At 35.6% G+C, this 22,139-nt stretch overlaps 1 protein-coding gene across 8 annotated transcripts in view; it reads left to right on the top strand.

The window, feature by feature from the left end:
* Positions 1 to 22,139, top strand: part of LOC150105717 (C-Jun-amino-terminal kinase-interacting protein 4-like) — a 615,637-nt gene that overhangs the window by 282,243 nt on the left and 311,255 nt on the right. For all 8 annotated transcript variants that reach the window (XM_090394309.1, XM_090394311.1, XM_090394312.1 and 5 more), the window contains one exon: positions 21,196 to 21,337. In XM_090394309.1, the coding sequence (XP_090250435.1) occupies positions 21,196 to 21,337 (142 nt within the window). The remainder of the gene's footprint in view (positions 1 to 21,195; positions 21,338 to 22,139) is intronic.

Here is a 22,139-nt window from a genome sequence, read left to right on the forward strand (position 1 = left end):
GGTTATATTGAATTTTCAGTTTATTGGAAGCTAGCCTTTACTGGCAGATACATTCACTCATCCTCCCACCATCATTCATTACAAAATGGTGTTATCAAGAGTCTTGTACACAGAGAGCATATGATCTGCTCTTCTGATCCTCTTTTGTTAGATGAACTGAATAAAATGAAAAGCAATATGATATTTAATGGATACACTAAAACTACCATTCAAAAAATTATTGATATTTATTATCCTTCTACCAGACTACAATCCGATGTGAAAAGAATTTCAGTACCATGCCTTAAAGGAACCTTGAAGCGAATAGCAAGGATTCTTTGTAAATTCACTCCATATGCTTGTTTCAAACAAGCTCAGAAACTGTCATCCTTCCTACCATCCATTAAGGATACATTACCACCTCTTTCCTTATCAGTTTTATTTTATTTTATTTTTTATCAAGTACTCTGCTCATGCCATCTTTGCTATTTTGGACAGACTGGCTGTTCTGTCTTGATTAGAATTGAAGAACATCAAGACTGTATTTACATGTTTGTATGGCAAGTCTGGTCTTGCTTCTTACACTATTGACATTAGGCACACTATTCTTTGGAACCAGTCACGACATCATTCCAGCAAGTTCAAATTTGATCATGTTTTCCTTGAAACATGTGAAATGCTGTGAAATTATCGAACTTCAACTGATCAGACTGCATGCCATCTCCAAGCTTGGAGATTGATCACTATTAATTGTTCATAAGTTTTTTAAATGAATTATTATTTTAAATGATTTTTTGTTTATCCAACCTTTATACAATTGTTCCTTTGAACTCTAATAGTATAATCATATACTTTGGCTGCAACCAAGATATGAGTTAATATACTCATGATTTATGACTCGCTATTGTGATTTATGTTTTGATTGTAGTTAATGGTCTGTCTCCATGACCATGCCCTCATAATGTTGGATAAAATATATTGGAATTTTTATTATATGTGCAAGCTGTGAAAGTTATTTAGATATGCATGGTTCATTAAAATTACTTAATAATGCTAGGAAGTAATCTTGAAATCAGTACTAAAGAGAGATTTATTCATTATTGAAGGTGATAGGAATGTTAAGATTGGAACAGACATGAGAGACGGGAAAGAATAATGGGCAAATATGGATATGGAAAAAGCAGTAAAAAAGGAGAAAGAATACTTAGTTTTGCTTTGAAGCACAGCATACTAATTTGTAACATCAAATTCCAGCACAAAAATTGCAGAAAGTCAACATGGGCAATTGTCTGATGGAAGAATGAAAAACATGCTAGACATGATACTCATAAGCAAGCGGTGGATCACATCGAATCAGTTGTGTCAAACATTTTAAGCAGAAAACATGGAATCAGATCATAGTGTAATAATTGTCAATATCAATTTGAAACTCAAATGACAAGTGAGGGTGCAGTTTCAGAGTGAGAGAGATATAAGGACACTCAGTGAGGTAATCACAGAGAAGGCATACAGGAAAGTGCTTGAGGAAGAACTGAAATCCATCATAAAAAGGAACTGGAAGATAGGAATAACAAATTGGTGTCTGCAATCAAGAGAGCAGTGAAAGGAACATTCCTGGAGACAAGAGAAGCCAGAAAAGAAATGGATCTCGCAAGGACATTAATCCAAGAAAAAAAAGAGCACTAAAGATTTGTTGAGATATTTCTATCGAAATGGAAGGATAGTATAAGATGAAATGTAGTGAAGTGAAGTAAATGGTTAGAAGAGACAATTAGAAGGATAGTGTGAGGATTTCTATAAATATTCTGGTGAATATAGAACAAGAGAGGTATACAAGATGATCAGAAACATCAACAAGAAATGGAGTCCAAAGCAGAGTACCATAAAAGATGAAAAGGGTGGAATTTTGATGGAGACAGAAGAAATAAGAGGGAGTGATGGAAAAGATACTGCTCAGAGTAGTAATCGGGTTTTAGTTTACAAGAAGTTGAAGTTCAAGGACCATATAACAAAGATTGCAAGTACAACTCGGAGGATAATTGCAAGGCTTTGATAAGACCTCACTTACTATTCTGCACAGGTCTGGTGTCTGTGGTGATTTTCATACAATGGAGAGTGTTAAAATTATATCAGTATCGTGGAATAGTGATTATGAAGACATTGAGAATTGTAGACTGCAGACACTAGCAAACAGGAGAAAGAAAGGTGATATGATTGAGACTTACAAACTTCTGAAAGGGCCATACAGGATTTCAGTGAATGGAATTTTTCATTCTATGGAGGATGGGGAAAAGATAAGAGGCCATTTATGGAAAAGTTGAGAATAAATGTCATCAAGAAGGGAATGAGGGCTAGATTTTTCTCTCATAGAGTGATCCATGATTGGAATGGATTTTCATTGAATGTTGTGTGTGTAAGTAGTGTGAATTAATTCAAGAACAGGTGTGACATCTGGTGTGGGTACTATGCCTTCCTTGATGATTCCCTGACTCCCTGGTGGTCTCTTTTAATAATAATAATATCCATCCTATTTAAATATATGTCATAACGTGTGATAACTACAAAGGAATAAGTTTATTAAACACAGATTATAAGATATATGACAAAATACTGAAGAACAGAATTAACCCTATACTAGAAAAAATTATAAATGAAGAACAGAATTATTTTAGAAAAGGATGATCCTGCATGGATCCTATATTCAGCCTCAAACTACTAATTGAAAATGAAAAATTGAAATGAAAATTTAAAAATTACACTGCAGCAAGTACAAGTATGAATGATTATTCCTTGAATTAGCCTTAGCTCTGAAAAAACTTCCCAAACCTCAACAAATTTGGGTGCATGAGGCTGCCCCAAAAATGGGAAGCTTACATTCTAAGATTGTCAGCCCAACTGCCAAGATATCCCAATTTAGTCTGATAGGAGGCACCATTTAGGACTCCAGGACCACTTCAGTTGCCTTTCTTCAACCTCATTTGCTTAGTGTGAGTGTCTGCAAACACATATCATTGTTTTGTGATCCCTGAAGATGGCAATGTAACATTGCTGAAATATAGGCAGTTATTAATTAAGGTTTTTATAATTAATAATTTAGTTACATTGTCATTTCTTAAAAAATTAGAAGTAATTGAAAAATGATTTGAATTGAAGGAAGAGAATTGAAGAATTTCAGCTTTGAAACACATCTAACATTCATAGATTATGAAAAAGCTTGACAAGATCGGCAGATATAAATTCTTTGATATACTAAAAAACTACTTGCCTATAAATTTATTAAAACTCCACATGGCCTGTATGAGAAAACAATAAGCATAGAAAAGGTGAGAACAGAACCAAAACCTTTGAAATAACAGGAGGTCTTAGACAAGGTTACTCTCTCTTTTTTCCCAGTATTGTTTGGAATATATATGAATGAAATAATCAACGAATGGAGTTAACCAGCAAAGAAGGAATTCATATCGAAAATAATGTTATCTTAGATATCTTACTCTTTGCAGACGACCATGTAATATTTGGAACAATTGAGGACACTCTACAAAGAGATATATATAAACTGGATTTAATAATAAAACAATAGAATATGTCAATCTCTCAAGAAAAAACACAACTGTGGTATTCAAAGGAAAAAATGCCCATTTTAACTAAAATAGTAATAGACAATAAAATTATTATTATTACATGACACCTCGAAGAAGTCTCAGGGCTCATCACAGGAGGGTACTACTCTACTCTACTCTGCTACATACATCCCACATTCTCCCTACCACTTAATTCTCCAAATGCACTCAATAACGTATCACCAACAACCATCTACTGCCCATCACCACAAGCAACAACACTACTTTTTGCCTGTAAATTGCATGTGTTCTCATGTTTGAAAATAATCTTAATTATTTTCAACGATCTTAATTATTTGGGCTATAAACTAAGCTAAAAGGCAGATTTAGACATTTATAACAAAATTAACAAATTCTTCAAAGTAAATGGAATAATAAACAAAACATTAAGGCCAGCAATAGTTATCAAAAAAAGCAAACTTGAATGTATTATATTTTATCAAAACCAACATTATTATATAGCAGTGAAGCATGAACAATAAAAGAAATATGTAAGAAAAGAATAATTGCAGCAGAAATCAAATATGTGAGAAGAACAGCAAGTTATATAAGACTAGATAAAAAGAGAAATGAAGACATACTGAAAGAAATAAACTGAACACCAATAATGAAAACCATAAAAAAATACAGAACTGGAAAGATCATCTAGAACGAGTGCCATGATAGAATACCCAGAAAGGTGATAAACTACAAACCAGAAGGTCATACATACAGAGACAAACCAATGAAACACTGGGCTGAGACCAAAACAGGCCACTTGGCATAGATTCATGACAGGAGGAGGAAGAAGATATTTAAATATGCTCATACTTCTTCTTCTGCAGCTTGTCCCACTTAAGTGGGATCACTGTTTTTGGTGAATCTCCTCCACATCTTCCTGACTTAGGCTGTAACCACATCCAAGTTCTTCATCTTCATCTACTTCTCTTGACTGCACACAGCAAGATGTCATCTTCATACAACATTGTCCAAGACTTGTCTTCTCTCACCTCCTCCGTCACCACCTCCATCACAATATTAAACAGGAATGGACTTAATGCTGACCCTTGATGCAAGTCATCTGTCACTTGAAAACTTTATGTCTGCCCCAGGCAGGTCCGAACTGTTGTCTTCACATTTCCGTACATCTGCACCAACCTGACATATTTCTTCGGTACCCCCTTCTCCCTCAGACACCTCCAGACTTCTTGCCTTGACACTCTATTGTATGCTTTCTCCAGATTAATAAACACTAGATGTAGCTCCCGTTGTCTCTCTCGAAACTTTTCCATCACCTGCCATAACCCAAAGATAGCATCTGTCATTGATCGACCAGGCACGAAGCCAAATTGCTTCTTTGCAATCTCCACCTCCTTCCTTGATCTTCCATCAAGAACCCTTTCAAGGATTTTCATTGTGTTTCATCAACTTTATTCCTCTGTAATTCTTACAGTCTTGTGCATCCCCCCCCCCCCCTTTGCCCTTGTAGATGGAGACTAGAGTACTTTCCCTCAATTCCTGTTGACAAACTTTCATGAACAGGTCCCACAGCAAGTCAATTCCCTCTTCTCCAGTGCCTTCCATGCCTCCACTGGAATCCTGTCAGGGCCCACCGATTTTCCATTCTTCATCCTCTTCATGGCCTCCTTTACTTCCACTCTACTGATGTTCTGCACCATCCCCTCAGAAGGCTGCCCATCTTCTCTGTGAGTCCTCACATTTTCCTCATTCGAAAGTTCTTCAAAGTATATTCTCCATTTGTTTATTATATCGACATCCCTCCAAAATACTCTTCCTCCAGAGTGATCTGCCTCACATGTAAAATGTCCTTTGATGCCTTATTTCTACATTTTGCTAGTTGGTAAATTTCTCTTTGTTTCCCTCCTTTGTTTCTAATTGATCATAAAATCTTGATATGCCATCGCCTTCGCCTCTGTCACAACTCTCTTGGCTTCTTGATTTTTCTCTCTCTGTATACCCCTCTGTCCTCTTCCACTCTTGACTCATCCCACTTCTGCTTTGCTTTCTTCTTAGCCATCACTGCTTCTTGTACATTATTATTCCACCACCAACCATCCTCCTGCTCTCTAATCTTTCCAGATGTCTCACCAAGCACCTCAAATGCACAGCTCAGAATTGCTTTTGAATTACGTCGCCACCAATCTTGCACACTTTCTAGTCCATCCGAAATCTTCTCTAAAACGATTCCTCATGCTCCCTTCTTTTAAACAAAACCACTTAATTTTCTTCATCCCATGGCTTCCAAAGGTTCTTATCTTCGATCTTATTTTAAAGTGCACACAGCAGCCAGTGTTGCTACACCACTTGATCTGTTGGGATTACCTTACAATTTGTCACTTACTTGAGATGTTTTCTTCTAGTCAAAATGTAGTCAATTTGTGAACTGTTGTTGCCACTTCTAAATGTTAAAAAAAGGTGCCAGATCAAATGCTACTGCAAAGTACACAATCCTCTCTCTCTCTCTCTTTCCTGGTTTATCATTCCCACTTCATGGCTGCCATGCACCCTTTCACAGTCCCTATCACAGTATGAGCATATATTAAATATGTTCATACTGTAATATTAAAAATATAAATAACATATAATAATTGTAAATGATCTAGAAATTAAATAAATTCTTTTAGAACTAAGCCATTATGTCTCTTATAATCATACTAAATATCTTCTGATATTTCGGCAACGCCACATTGCCATTTTCAAAAGGAACTTACAAAAAGGCACATGCACGCAGGCACTACAACACAGTAACTGAGAATGAAGAGATGAAACTATTGTTCTCCTAGAAGTCCTGATGGTGCCCTCTAGCAGGCTAAGTAGGTGTTCTTGGCCGTTGGGCTGAAGGTCTGCTGATGTATGCCTCCCAAATTTGGGGCAGTTGCATACAACCAAATTTGTTGAGGTTTGGAGAGTTTCTTAGGGCTGATTCCATAAATAGTCTTTCGAATTTGTATTTGCTACGATGTATTACTGTAGCTTTCTTCCACTGTATCCTGTGGCGTGTATCCAGAGCATGGTCTGCAAGATCAGAATGGCTGTACCTGTCAAAACAGATGTAGTCCTTGTGTTCAGAAATTCTGATATTCACTGTCCTGCCTGTTTGGCCAAAGTAAGACAGTTTACAGCTGTAAGGAACCTGGTATAGACCAGGTAGGTCTAGGGGGAAGTGGTTGTTCTCTGGTGGAGCAGATAAGGGATGCCAATTTTCTGTAAGGCCTGTAACAAGAGGTGAGGTCATGTTTTTTTTAAAATTTTGGTAATTTTTTCAGAGGTGCCTCGGATGTAGGGAATGGTGATGGATTTAGAGTAATCTTTGTTGTAGGGGGGGGGGGCTGTGGTTTGTAGGTTTTAATATTTTTTGGATTTTTTTGGAGGGAGCCATTGGCTGAGAAAGTGTTGAGGATGTGATTTAGTTCAGTGTTTAGGGCCATGTCATTAGAACAGATTAGTTTAGCCCTGTTGTATAATGTTTTCACCACTCCATATTGTTGTGAGGGGGGGGGGGGGATTGTTGGTGAATGTATCTGCCTGTATGGATGGGTTTTCTATACACTGAGAAAACCAGGGTTCCATCAGGCTGGCGGGTGACTAGTGTGTCTAGGAAAGGGAGGCTGTTGTTTTCCTCTTTTTCCAGGGTGAACTTGATTCTGGAGTGTTGGTTATTTAAGTGTGTTAAGAAGGAGAGGAGTGTTTCAGAGCCATGTGGCCAAATAGCAAACACATCATGAATGTAGTGAAGCCATATGGTGGTTTTTGTGGGGCAGAGGCTAAGGCTTTTTTTTTCAAAGGTCTCCATTAAGAAATTGGCCAAGGGTGGGGAGAGTGGTGAACCCATGGCTGTCCCCCTCTATTTGTTTGTAGAATTTTCCCTGCCAAACAAAATCGCCTGAGTTCATTGTGAACTGAAATAGGGCCAAGATATCGGGAGAAAATTTAGCATGGATTAGCTCTAAAGTTTCCTTGAGTGGGACATTTGTGAATAAGGAGGAGATGTCAAAGCTGACCATTATGTCAGTATGTTGGAGTGTAAGGTTTTCTATGCTGGCTTTGAAGTGGGCTGAGTTTTTTATGTGTGATGGTGTGTTGTTAGTATAGTGTGCGAGCTCTTTGGCCAAATGTTTAGCTAATTTGTATGTGGGGGAATCAGTGCCATCCACTATGGGACGTAATGGCACATTTTCTTTATGTATTTTTGGGAGTCCGTAAATACAGGGGGGGGGGGGTATAGCGTTAAACGGCTTTAATCTGTTGGTAACTTCTACAGACCAAGAAGTGATTTTCTTAAGGAGCCTGTGAAGTTTTCTAATTTGTGAGTTGGTCAGATTGTATTCGATAGGGAGGTAAGTAGCCCGATCTAATAGAAGAGCATTAAGCTTACCTTTGTAGTCTTTTTGATTAAGTACTACAGTTGCATTTCCCTTATCTGCTTTGGTGATAACTAATTCTTTATTATTTCTCATTTCCTGTAGAGCTTTAAATTCCTTGTTGGATATGTTGGTTTTTGGTGGTCTTGCTTTGGAGAGGACACAAGCTACATCCAGTCTTACACTGTTGGCAATTTGATTTGGAAGGTGGCAGATTCTGCGTTTGATCTGGATCATAATATCCTCACTAGGTATTTTTCTGGGAGCGATGGCGAAGTTGTGGCCAGGTGAAAGCATGTTAAGTGCTTAGGGGTGACCGAAGAAAGGTTGATTACGGTGTTGGTAGCAAGTTTTGGATTGACGGTAGAATTCCTTTTTAATTTTTCGAATTTTTTCATCTGTCGGCCTCGTATTTTTTCAAATTCTTTGTCTGCAGCGGTACACAAGACATCATGTAAAATAGACCACAGTTCTTGATTTAAAGTGCTCATCTTCGAAAGCACGAATAGCTTCGTTAATTTCCACTAAGAGAAACCGTGCGCCGGGGTTTGTTCGCGAAGCAATGCGTAGCTATTGTGTTATATATACGGAGCGCTTTTTGTGAAACAAAAACGGTGCTTGAATTTTACACAGTTCGGGATTACCTTATTATTCCTGCAGCATTTCAGGAAAGTTAGATGATTTAATTGTCTAGACAGCTTCAACTTCATTTTACTGTATTGGCTGGTCTTTCCGTGCAATTGTATCTCCGTGGATGATGTTGATTCTCGTAGACAGGCTTATACATTGGTTATGCATTTCTAAACTTATACATTCACCAACAATTCCCCCCCCCTCACAACAATATGGAATGGTGAAAACACTATACAGCAGGGCTAAACTTATCTGTTCTAACGACATGGCCCTAAACACTGAACTAAATCACATCCTCAACACTTTCTCAGCCAATGGCTCCCCCCGCCTCCAAAAAAATCCAAAAAATATTTAAACCTACAAACCACAGCCCCCCCCCCCCCTCTACAACAAAGATTACTCTAAATCCATCACCATTCCCTACATCCGAGGCACCTCTGAAAAAATTACCAAAATTTTAAAAAAAACATGACCTCACCTCTTGTTACAGGCCGTACAGAAAATTGGCATCCCTTATCTGCTCCACCAGAGAACAACTACTTCCCCTAGACCTACGTGGTCTATAATAGGTCCCTTGCAGTTGTAAACTGTCTTACTTTGGCCAAACAGGCAGGACAGCGAATATCAGAATTTCTGAACACAAGGACTACATCCGTTTTCACAATACAGCCATTCTGGTCTTGCAGACCATGCTCTAGATACACGTCACAGGATATGGTGGAAGAAAGCTACAGTAATACACCGTAGCAAATACAAGTTCGAAAGACTATTTATGGAATCAGCCTCAACCCTAAGAAACTCTCCAAACCTCAACAAATTTGGTTGTATGTGACTGCCCCAAATTTGGGAGGCATACATCAGCAGACCTTCAGCCCAACGTCCAAGAACACCTACTTAGCACGCTAGAGGGCACCATCAGGACTTCTAGGAGAACAATAGCTTCATTCTCAGTTACTGTGTTATAGTGCCTGCATACACGTGCCTTTTTGTAAGTTCCTTTTGAAAATGGCAACGTGACGTTGCCGAAATATCGGAAATATTTATTGAAGTATAATTTAATTTATATTCGAATCTACATTGTTCAATTCCTTAAGTGATTTAGAAATGCATAACCAACGTATAAGCCTGTCTACGAGAATAAATATCTTCTGGGATTTCAGATGTAGAGAGAGGACTTGACAAATGTTCCACCATCTGATAATACACAAAATGTATGTAGCAGTAGACCAAGTATCTGCAAGTTCATAGTACTTGCAGATACTTTATATTCTCAGAATATTCTTCAGTTATGAGCATATTGGCAAGTGTGCTAGAGGAATATGCAACAGACTCACGTTAGAGGCTTAATGGAGTAAAACAGCACACTGAGAAAGGATTAAAAATAATATTTAATTCATTTAGTATTTCATCTCAATCACTGAGACATCATCAGAGAATACAATGTGAGTCTTGGAACATACACACAGAGGCACCACAAAACTAAGTAAAACACATAGATGAAAGACTAGAGTTCTAACTAGGTGAGATGCCCCTCTATGGGCACCTGCTTATTAGAGGCCTGAAGTGGCTTAAAAAAGTTCCATGTTTGGTCTCTAAAGCAGGGTTTCTAGACTATGTAAAAAACAAATTAAAGATACAATATATATATATATATATATATATATATATATATATATATATAAAATGAAATCATGGCTAGCTTTGACATAGTATCCTCGTTCTCAAATGTTCCTACAGATGAAGTCCTGACACTACTCAAAGATAAGTTATCCAAACAAATGTTAGCCTTACTTACTCATTGCATCAAGTCTGGATACTTGAGATTTCAGGACACCATCTACAAGCAAAATCATGGTCTAGCAATGCGTAATCCTTTATCTCCTGTACTTGCCAGCATTTATCTGGAAGATTTTGAAGTTAAAGCTATCTCTTTCTATTCCTTAACACCTAGAATTTGGAAACGACATGTGGACGACATTTTCTTCATTTGGAGCAATGGACATGATTCACTCCTGGATTTCCTTGAACATCTCAATAGTCAACACCCAAATATCCAATTCACGACTGAGTTTGAAAATAATGGTTCCCTGCCTTTCCTGGATGTAAAACTGCCCGTTCTTCTAAAAAACTTAAAATTTCGATGTACAGAAAACCTACACATACCATTAGATATCTCCATAGTCAGTCCCATCATTTCCCTCCTCATAAACTTGGAATTATTTCTACTTTGGGACATAGAGCTTGCTCTCTTCTTGACGACCCAGTTGAACTTCATAAAGAAATCAATTTTCTTAGATCTACTTTCAGACTGAATGGTTGTTCTCAAAAAATTACTAAAAAATACCTTTTTAATCCTCCTAGTCACCATACTGACAAAATGAATAATGTTAAAGGCAACATATCTATCCCATACATAAGCTCTGTCTCTCAAAAATTAGCCAAGGTTCTCAAAAAATATAACATTATAACTTTATTTACTCTGCTTCCTAAGATCCGGTCTCTAATGAGCTTAGTCATCACATTCTGAAATATTCCGGTGTGTACAAGATATGGTGTGACTGCGACATTCCTTACTTTGGCCAGACGGACAAGTCTATTGAATTGCATATGGAGGAGCATAGGAGGGACATCGCTTATAAGAGAACACGTGCCAGTGCTTTGTCCAGCCATGTCCTTTTTTCGGTCGATTCTGATGATGAAAATCATAGTCATACAGTCCTTTGGAATAGATCTAACATTTTTCGTTGCCATGACAAATTGGAGAGAAAAATTGTAGAATCTAGAGAAAGCCTGAACCCTGTAAATTTAAATAATAATGTGAACTACAACCTCCCAGACTGTCATTCTGCTGTGATCAAATACTGGTGCTCACAAGATGCTATAAGCACGCACTCACTTCAACAATGTGGCTAACGAAGGAACAGCTTTGAATACGTCAACTACAACGTTTTCACGTTAAACATGTATAGTGACTTTCCTGTGCTGTTCACAGTTTTTTATCTTCATTGTTTAATGTTTTTTCTTTTTTTATAAAAACACCTGAAGAAAGCCAAAACTAGTCATGTGATAATAATAAACCTTTTTTCCTTTTTTCTCGGTTTAAGTCATTCAATTCTTTTTAAAAAATATGTTTGACAACTGAGTAAATGAACCTCCATGCATATATATATATATATATATATATATATATATATATATATATATATATATATATAAAATTGATAAAATAATCTTCCTGTCTATCCATAGTAGGTGAAATTCTGGAACAGGGAATTCTATGTACCTCAGGAACTGAGAGAGGAGTGATTTGATCTTTAGTGGAGGTGGCCAATTTCAAGTGGAGCTTGAAAGCCGTGCAGAGGTTGTATTTCTTTAAGATTCTGGCAATTTTGCTGAAGTGCTATGGATATAGATAATGGTGATAGCATTCTTAAAATCCTGGAGAGAAGGTCAAGGATTAGGGGAAAAATTGTTTGTTTTTTTTGATACTGTGGGAACTGTAGCCATTAGATAAGAAGGTGTGAGGTGCATGTGATTAAGCTCTGTTGCAAGATAAGACTCATTGGAACAAGATTATAGATTCTTTTGGTTAGTGTTTTAATGAGAGAGAGGATTGATGGGGAAGTTTATGAATGTATCCTTGTGTGAGTGGGTTTCCTGTATGCCGGAAAGGACAGATCACCATTGAGCCATGAGGCCAAATGGAAAACACATTATCGACATATCTTAACCCGATAGAAGGTTTGAGAAGGACCGAGTCAAGAGCTTGTTTTTCAAAATGTTCCAATAAAAAAAAAATTGGCAAGGAGGTAAGAGGGCAGAACCCATAGAGGTACCCTCTATCTTTTTTATAAATTTTGTGCTTATAAGAGAAATATGTCATTGTGCTCAGATATGGTTACTTGGATGGAGAGGAGACGAAGAAACAGTTGAAAAGGTTCATTGAGAGTTAACCAAGATGTCGTCTGCATTTCTGCATTTGAGGACAGACTGAAGGAATGTAGGTCTTCAGAGTTCTGAGTAATAGTAGAGAGGAAATATGATAGAAACATATAAGTTGGTAAAGGAATCTTACAATAATGACAAATGTGATTTGGCAGGTGTATAAAGGAAAACCTTGTTTATCCCTGCAAGCTGAGTAAGGGTGTGGTTAGAAAGCATGTAAAATGTAGGGTATTCTCATAGCCTGTGGTCAGTGAGTGTGAAATGGGCTACCCATAGTTTGTGAGATGAATGCTTTCAAAGAGAGAGATATATGATTGCTATTTAGGCATTATTCAGCCTAGAAGAGACCTTCCCCAATGAGCTGTTTACTTTCTGGATTAATTTGCAGAGAATTCTGCAAATTAATAATTATAATAATCATGAACATCCCAATTTTTAATATTTGAGAGCAGCAAAGCCCATTGACTACAAATAATTAAGGTATGAAATGTTTCTAACTAGCCATCTAATTTATTTGCTAGATAAGAAAATATTAAGCAGCATGATAATTTCATTAGAAGAAGAAGAAGAAAGATGGGATTCCTGAGATTGCATCTGTTTTGAGGAAAGTGAAAAAAAAATAACGAACAAAGCAACAACAAAAACCTTCCATTCTTGAGTCAAGTATGGTATTAGTACAACTGCAATATTTCATCATCATCATCATCAAATTCCTGCAATGTACCCTCAAGGGGGGGGGAGGTGTACAGGATATGATAGTACTACATGAAAAATTTACATCATTACTAACTTCCTATCTACAATTTTCCTCCAAATCAGTCTGTTACTTGTCAAGACTCCAACATTATCAGATCTTATATTTCTATCGTCTAAGGCACTTTGTACCGTATCAATCCACCTATATCTTGGTCTTCCTCTGGGTCATTTTCCTGCCAAGTTGGCAGGAAAACGACATTTACACACTGCAGTATTTGAACATCCTTATTCTGGAATAGCAGTAAGAAAGAAAAGAAGCGATGAAAGAGCAGAAAAGAAAAACTCACTGTGCACCAGCATTAATTAGGAATTTAAATCGGAGTTGAATAAAAGGTTAGTTTTCATATCAGGATTTTGTAGTATTAAATTATTCAGTAAAAGTAATTTTCTTTTTTTCTTTTTTTTTTCTTAAATGTTAAGCACAATGTACATTATCTCTCTAAATTACAGAGATAATTTCTCTCTTAAGAAATTACAAGGAAAAATGTCAGTTGTGCTTGAGAAGTAGGTAAGGATGGTTTGTGAAAAGCTTACCCAAGGTAAGAAGCATAAACCAAACGGTGATTAAGTGGACAAGTAGTGATAATAAGCAGGAGCTGGGGGGAAAATGTGGAGGGAGCATAAAGAAAAAGGCGATCAGCATATCCATGAGCAGTACAGCTTGGAGTTGCTCAGCATATTAAAAAATATTAGCATGAAAGCGGCAGTGGGACTGGATGGCACGTCAGGCTGTGTGCTACAAGAATGTGCAAGAGAATTGCTAGGGCCTCTGATGAAGTTGTTTATGTCTCAGAACTGGTAGGGTCCAAGGGAGCCTACCAGTTCTACCTTAACTATAAAGGTAGTTCCATTACATAAAGGTGCTCCAAGACAGAATTAACAAATTACAAACCAATAATTATAGTGGTTAAAGGTAAAATCCAGGAATTTATGAATAGAAATGTGATACTGTACATGGGCAGCACAGTTTTGTAAAAGGCAGGTCCTGCCTTAGTAACTTTGGAATAGAATGTGATGGTTATAGCATTTTTTGAAATGACGGAAACGATAAAAGACCAGATGGTCTTTTATCGTTTATGATATTTATGATGATTGAAAGAGTCGTGTCCTGTTACTGTGGAACTTGAAGAAAGAAGTAACGATAATGGTTTTGGGGCCATTTGGTGTATAGTTGCACAAATTTTAGATGTTTAGTGGGGTGTTGCTACAAGCCAGGAATGCAGAGGGAGATAATTCTGAAATGTTCTGACAAATGAGACTGGTGAATGACATGAGGGTGATAATTAATGGGTGACTTTATTTTCTGCTTCCAGTCTCTTTCATTTCTGCTTTCATCTAAAGCAGGCATGTCAAACTCATTTACATGCCTGCTTTAGATGTAATAATTTAATAATTAGTAATAATTTCTGTTTGAAAATGTTAACATTGTCAAATAACATGGTAACTACTTGATGTTTTCCTTGTAGCTTAAGATTATGTTGACTAAGGTGACTTGCAGTGTCAACTGAAAAAGCCAGGTCCTTCATCCATTGATCATTTTTTAATATTTCACATTCATCATTTTTCGATTCTAAAAAAAAATGGTAATTTCATCCAGCAATTTGAAGAATCGCTTTAAAACTTTTTGACTGGAAAGCCATCTAATTTCTGTATAATAAGGTAGATTGCTATATTCACTTTCTATATCTTCTAGAAAGTTACTAAATTGGTGATGATTAAGCCCACGTGGACGAATATAATTTACAATATTACTGACATTTTTTAGGAACATGTCCAATATTTAAAACTTTGGAGCATGGTTTTTGCTGATGAATATTGCAATGAAAATGTTGAAAATTATTATTACCTTGTTCTTTGCATTTTTCTTTTAAATTTATAACAACTCCTTTAACAACACCAGTCATGGCAGGAGCACCATCAGTTGCAAGACAAACTAATTTTTTAAACAATAAATTGTATTCATTCAAAACTTCCATAAGGGCATCAAAAATATCACTTCAGTGGTTGTATCGTGCATAGGAATAATTTCTAGAAGTTCTTCACTTTTAAGTTCATATCACATCCACGAATACAAACAGCCAGCTGAGCGATATCCCGTACATCAGTACTTTCGTCTATTGCAATGAAATAGATCTGAAATGTTAGAATTATTGATTTTTGTTGATTCTTTAAGTTCCCGGCTATATCATCAATTCTGCTAGCAATGGTATTTTGAGATAAGCTTATATTTTTAAATTTCTTTAATTGATCAGGACACAACACTTCAACTACTTTAATAATGCATTCATGAATAAATTCCCCTTCAGTGAATGGTTTCGACTTGCTTGCAATTAAATGTGATAACAAATAACTGACTTTTACCGTAGTTCTGTTATCTTCAGTAGGTTTGGTAAATACTTTGTGTTGATTTGAAGTGTCAACTTTAATTCTGACAATTTATCTTCACGAAGTTTCACAACAGATTTCTCATGGTTTTCTTTATCGTAGTGCCTTTTAATATTATATTCTTTGCAAACAGCAATAGAGTTTCTACATATCAGGCATAATTTTTTTTTCCCTTGGATACAAAAATATTGTAACTCCCATTTTTCTTGAAAACTACGATGTTCTCCTTCAATTAATCGTTTATTACTTACTGGTTGAAGGTTTCAACATTATTTTTATTAATTCTTTATTAATTATAAAGAAAACACTACACTTTCTTACGACCTGAAATTGCAAACGGCTAGCCTGCGATTGCTGTGGTCAGCGGATGTAGACTTGCTCGTTAAAATTCGGTAAAATTGGATATTTATGCAGTGGTGTAACAAGATTTTTTGAAATGACGAATAGAACATTATTTCCTTTAGAAATTGCAGAGTAGTTTGGCATATAAAATAATCTTAAGTGGAAATGTTAATTTTTTTAAAATATGTTTATTTAATTCAGTGTTGTCAAAAGTTAAATAACAAGATTTTGTAACCATATTTAGTTACAAAGTTTGGCGGGCTGCATGTTACTTGTCAGCAGTCCTCATGCGTCCCGTGGGCCACATGTTTGACATGCCTGATTTAAAGCATTGACTTGATGCAGGAAATAATGTATGAATAAGGAGATTGAATTCTGTAAGTTACTTAGGGACAAGTATTTTATGCAGCTTGTAGTTGAAGCAACATGAGATTTGAGTGTTAGACTTAATATTATCATCTCATACAGTGATATTAGATATCACCATGATGCCACCAATTCTGTTGAGAGTCATCATGTAGTTTTTGACATAGAAAGCAACTTGGCAGGTACAAGTTTCATGAATAAGAGTAATGTGGAAGTACAGAACAGGGGGGACTGTGATACATTAATGAACAGATTGGTGATGTGCAGTGGGTTGATCAGTTGAGGGGAAAAAAAAACAGCAGTGTCTGGGACTTGGTTCAGAATCATTTATTCCTAAGGTTAAGAGGGGTAAATAAAGTAGGGTTGAAATGGATGAATCATGAAATTATGCACGAGCTTCTGAGAAAGAGACATTAGTAGCATGAGGAGTATAAGGTGCATGTAACGATATAATTAGGAAGGTAACAGGTGTAGAGAGGAAACAATAATTGGTATATGAAAGGAAATTGGTTGAAGCAGTAAAGCAAAACCCTAAAGAAGAATTCCACAGTTATGTTGCTAGAAGAAGAAGAAGAATGGCAAAATATTGAAGACTGACTTTAGTTGCTGGAGTTGGAATACAAGTTACATCTGCTTGAGATGGTGGAAATGTTCAATGAATGTTTCATTAGTGTATTTCATAGAGTAGTGTTGACGAGAATGGAAATGTATGGAAATTATTTTGTATTAAGGTGACTAGTGTATTGGACAGAGGAGATGCTTATACAGTGATTTATCTGTATTTTGCTAAGGCATTTGATTGGGTACTGCATGATAAAGTACATTCGAAATTGATCAGGATGATGCGGATGGAGTCATTTAGCTTAGTTATGGGGATGGTTGACTGATAGGAGCTGGTTAGTTGTGTTGGGGGGGGGGGGGGAGACAGTATTCCAAAAATGGAAAGTAATAAATAGGGTACCAGAGGATTCTGTTATGAGACCACTCTTGTTTAATTTATGTTTTAACAGTATAGTTCAGGGTGTGAGAGGAGATATTCAGTTGTTTGCTGATGATGCTAAATTAGGAAGAGCAATGTCTGAAAGTTCTGGTATGATATTGTTATAAGAATAGGTTGGTGCTTTGGGCTGAAGAATGGGAATATCATTTGAATGTTGCTACATGTAAATTTATGTAGTTTGGCTAGAAAAGAGGTAATGAGTTTTGCCATATTGGGGAAACTTTGATTCAGGAGGTGGAGGAGACAAGGTATCTAGGGAATCTTAGTGAATAGGGGGATGATATTCAGGGAAAACATTGTGAACATTGTAAGGGTTACCCAGAAAATTTCTACTGTAATGCAAAGAAAAATGCTAGCATGTACAGATAAAGAGGTGATAGCTTCACTATTGCATCTTTATCTTAATTAAGCCTCATTTTTATTTCTGTGCATAGATCTGGTTATCTGACTGTATTGATGATAAGGAAATATTGGAGATAGTGCAGAGACAAATAACCAATAATTCAGTAATTCTGTTTCAGGACACAGAATTACTGAACATGAGGACAGATTGAGAGAATCTTCAATGGTAGTAATATAATTGAGACACATAAGTTGGTTAGAGGAGACCATCGGATAGTGTTTTTCTAGTGATATTGCACTTAAAGATATAGGGGAATTATTGCATAGGATAATGGATGATGGAAGAACAAGAGATCATTCTTGGAAATTGTACAAAAGTCATGTGAGTATGGAAGTGATGAAAGAGGCTTTTTGCTTAGCAGGTGGTGAATGAGTGGGATATATTTCCAGAGTATGTGGTGAGTGTTTCAACACCTAGTGTATTCAAGGCAAGATATGATAGTCATTGTTGTGGTGTCTGTCCATGTTTGATCTCTCATGGTGAGTCTTTGGATTCCATAGAGAAGTAATACTAGTAATACTCACTTACATTTTACAATAGCATGACAGCAGAATTAGATAAGGAAAATGACTATACCATGATGATGTAAAATCTCTTGTGATAAGTAACTATGAAACTTATGTTTGTTTTTATATGTTTTTTTAGGGAGAATTGCACTTAAAGAAATGTCGATTTTGTCTGTAATAATCTTGTATTTGTAATAACTTAACCATGAGCCTTTGTTAAAAATAATGTAGTGCATGATATCTTTATGTAATGCCGTTAACCCATGTTCACATATGGCAATTTCAAAAGATGAGCAAAGTATGATGTCATCATGTTTAAATCAATATATGCCCATATATGAATGTTTTGAGAGATGCGTACAGTGGAAGTCCGGGCCTTTATAAGGTGAAACGTCGAGAAGGACTTTGTTTTAGGGTTTTCACCTTCTCTTACCTGGGTCTGTCGCCATGTGAGGTCTGTTTTTGGTAATTGAAAGAGAAGCATCATAGATCAGAAGTTTCTGAGTCTTCTCTTGTCTGGGTTCACCGCCACATGAATTCCTTTGTCAGTAATCGAAAAGAGCGTCATAAGTCTTAGGATCCTCAATCTTCACTTACCTTGGTCTGCTGCCATGGGAAGGATAGTGTCAATCATCAGAACATCTTGCTAGGAAAGAGCTGCACATTACTGCCATGTTAAGGGTCCTAAAGGGCATAGAATAAATGGCGACTTGGACAAAGAAGAAACAAAGAGAACAAAAGGGGCACTTTTGTGTGGACAAAATATTCATGTAAAAGACAGTGCTGAGCAAGAATTGTAAGTACTTATATATGTGTTATTTCCAAACAAGAATGTACATTACGTGTAATGTACAACAATTGAAATAAGCTCGCTAAAGGTGTGTCTTAATCTCAACTGTGTGTAATTAATTTTATTGTAAGAGTAAGAAGAGTATTGTATTGAACTGGATAATGCAATTTAATATTGAATTAAGCTTGCCTAAGGTATGCCGTATTTTCAGTTTCTGTATGTATGACTAGCAGGATATTCTAGAAGTCTGAATCAGGAAGAATTGAAATTGACAAAGACTTGTAATACCGTTGTATGTATGTGTGTGTATATATATATATATGTGTGTGTGTGTGTGTTAATATGGATCAGACTGTGTAAATAGATTTTTTTAACATAGAATAAACATAAAAATTACATAACATAAAATAGCATAAAAATTAGGTCACGACTCCGACCAATAGGAAATAACAGTTACGCTAAAGACAGAAACACCAAGCTGACATGACACAGCCTCCACTCCTCCCCCCACGAGCTCCGAAGATGACGCACTGTTGACACGGCTCACACCCCGTTACTCCCACCTCTGAACCTATCCCATCATATTTTTCCTCTTCCCCAAAAAATTGTTCCTATTTTCATCCCCTCCTCCCAAAGTATTCTCTGCCCACCCATAATAATATATATATATATATATATATATATATATATATATATGAAACGTACTATTAATATATTATTATATTAATATATTATATATTAATACGTTTATATATTAATATATTAATATATAAACGTACTATTAATATATATATATATATATATATATATATATATATATATGAAACGTACTATTAATATATTAATATATTAATACTTTTATATATATATATATAAATATATATATATATAAATATATATATATATATATATATATGAAACGTACTATTAATATATTAATATATTAATACTTTTATATATATATATATATATATATATATATATATATATATATATATATATATATATATAAAAAACGGGTTTTTAAAAAGGATTCACATACCGCTTGCCTCACCAATAATTCTCCCACATTGCTCTACCCCCCACCATTTCCAAAAAAACCTCCTTCCTTTCAGTCATACTCCCTTCCCTAAACAACAGATGAATTGTATATCGCCACCCACCAGGGATGCCGCTGAATAAGAAAACAGCCAGCAACATCCTAAAAAGGTATGTCCGAATTTTCCCTCTTATTCTTCATATATCTATCTATGTAAAACTAAAGTAATGCCCTAAAACTGAGTAAAAAGCCACTGTCATTAATAAAATGGGGCACTCCTAAACAAAAATAGGCTAAAATAGCCATAAAAATTAAGATTTTTTTTGAAAATTAATTAAATGGTTTGTGAATAACACATTGGACTATTATGTCAATGCACTATCCTGAAAATTTCAAACCTTCATAAGATAAAAGTTTAAGCGATCAATAATCAAGCCATGACTAATTAAAGATAAAGATTAACATGAGCAGGGAATGTTAACAATATCTGCTTTGTCTTGAGTTTAAAATCTTATAATTTGGCGCTCAATACATAGTCTAACTGGTGCAGTCGTAAAACAAATATTAAATTTGTTAGACTGTAGGGTGTGAGAACATAAGCTCTAGTAGAAATAAATAAATGGTGGCAGTTGACCATTCTCAACAGTTCATGAAGTTTTAAGTAAAGAACAACAAAGGTAAAAAAGGTTGAGAAATACAGAACGTTTAACAATGATACTACTAGTATAGCCATTTCCCTTATCTAATTGCTGTCACTCTATTGTAAAATCTGAGTAAGTGCTCTTTAATTTGTATATTAATATTGAGAATGATTTAAGTGAGAATATTCAGTTTATTTGCCGAAGATTCAAAACTGCAGGGGGGGGGGGAGAATTACTTAGTAAAGGTGATGTAGTGATTCTGCAGGACAATTTAATTAGATTGGCAGTGTGATGATAATAATAATTAAAAACATTTTTTTTAATCTAAATGTAAACATAAAATTTAATATTTTGTTTAAACTCCTTGTTGATTAAGATGTTTATAAAAAAACTGTAAATGCAATTTTTTTTTCTGCTTCATTTATATAGTGAACAAGAAATTCTACGTGAAGAAATAAAATCACTTCTTGCTGTAAAAGATAGGCTAAAACAGAAGATCACTGAATTGGAAGAGGAACTGAAGAAAGTTAAAGAAGCAGAAAAAGGAAAACCAAATAAATCAGATGATGAGGTATCTTCTTGTTTCATATACATACACACACAGTCTTGCTATAAATATTTGTTATACAAACTTCCTACTGATCCCAAGTGTTTTTAGTGTGTTGAAAATAATAGATGGCTGCATTCCAACTTGGTGTAGTGCTATTACAGCTACATGGACAATTCATTTCTGTTACAACTTCTGCACACCATTGTGTGTGTGTGTGTGTGTGTGTGTGTGTGTGTAATAGAAGTTGTAATAGAACTGAATTGTGCAAGCCTGGTTCCATTGGTGGCACTGTGTGCAACCATCCTGCAATAAACATTTGCATGTTTATTAGTAGAGAGAGAGAGATAGACAGTTGTCTAGCTGAATGGGTTAACATACAGTGAGGAGATTATAAGAACCATGTAGCTGTAATAGCACTACACCAAGTTGGAATGCAGCCACCTATTATTTTCAACACACTAAAAGCACTTGGGATCAGTAGGAAGTTTGTATATCAGATTATAATGAAACAGAAGATGTATTCTGTTTCACCAAATAACAGGTCAACCATACCAGTACATATTTTTAGATCTGAATATGTCAAATGAATTGCAGTTCCTTTCTATTGAAATTATAAAATTGCTCCACAGGAATATATCAACCTAAGAATATAATACACCCAATTTTCCATTTACATGGTAGATTGGTTCCAGAAAAAATCATGTAAAAAAGAATAGAGTGCATATGAAAAAATAGTAAAATGGTTCCAGATGTGAACACCCGATATGAACGATAAGTTGTTTTCAAACAAAAAAACTCTATTTATGTTAAAAAATGTTTAATT

This window comes from Typopeltis vanoorti, chromosome 6, assembly GCF_054136105.1.
Source record: "Typopeltis vanoorti isolate ZY-2024b chromosome 6, IOZ_Tvanoo_1.0, whole genome shotgun sequence".
NCBI classification, from domain to species: domain Eukaryota; kingdom Metazoa; phylum Arthropoda; class Arachnida; order Uropygi; family Thelyphonidae; genus Typopeltis; species Typopeltis vanoorti.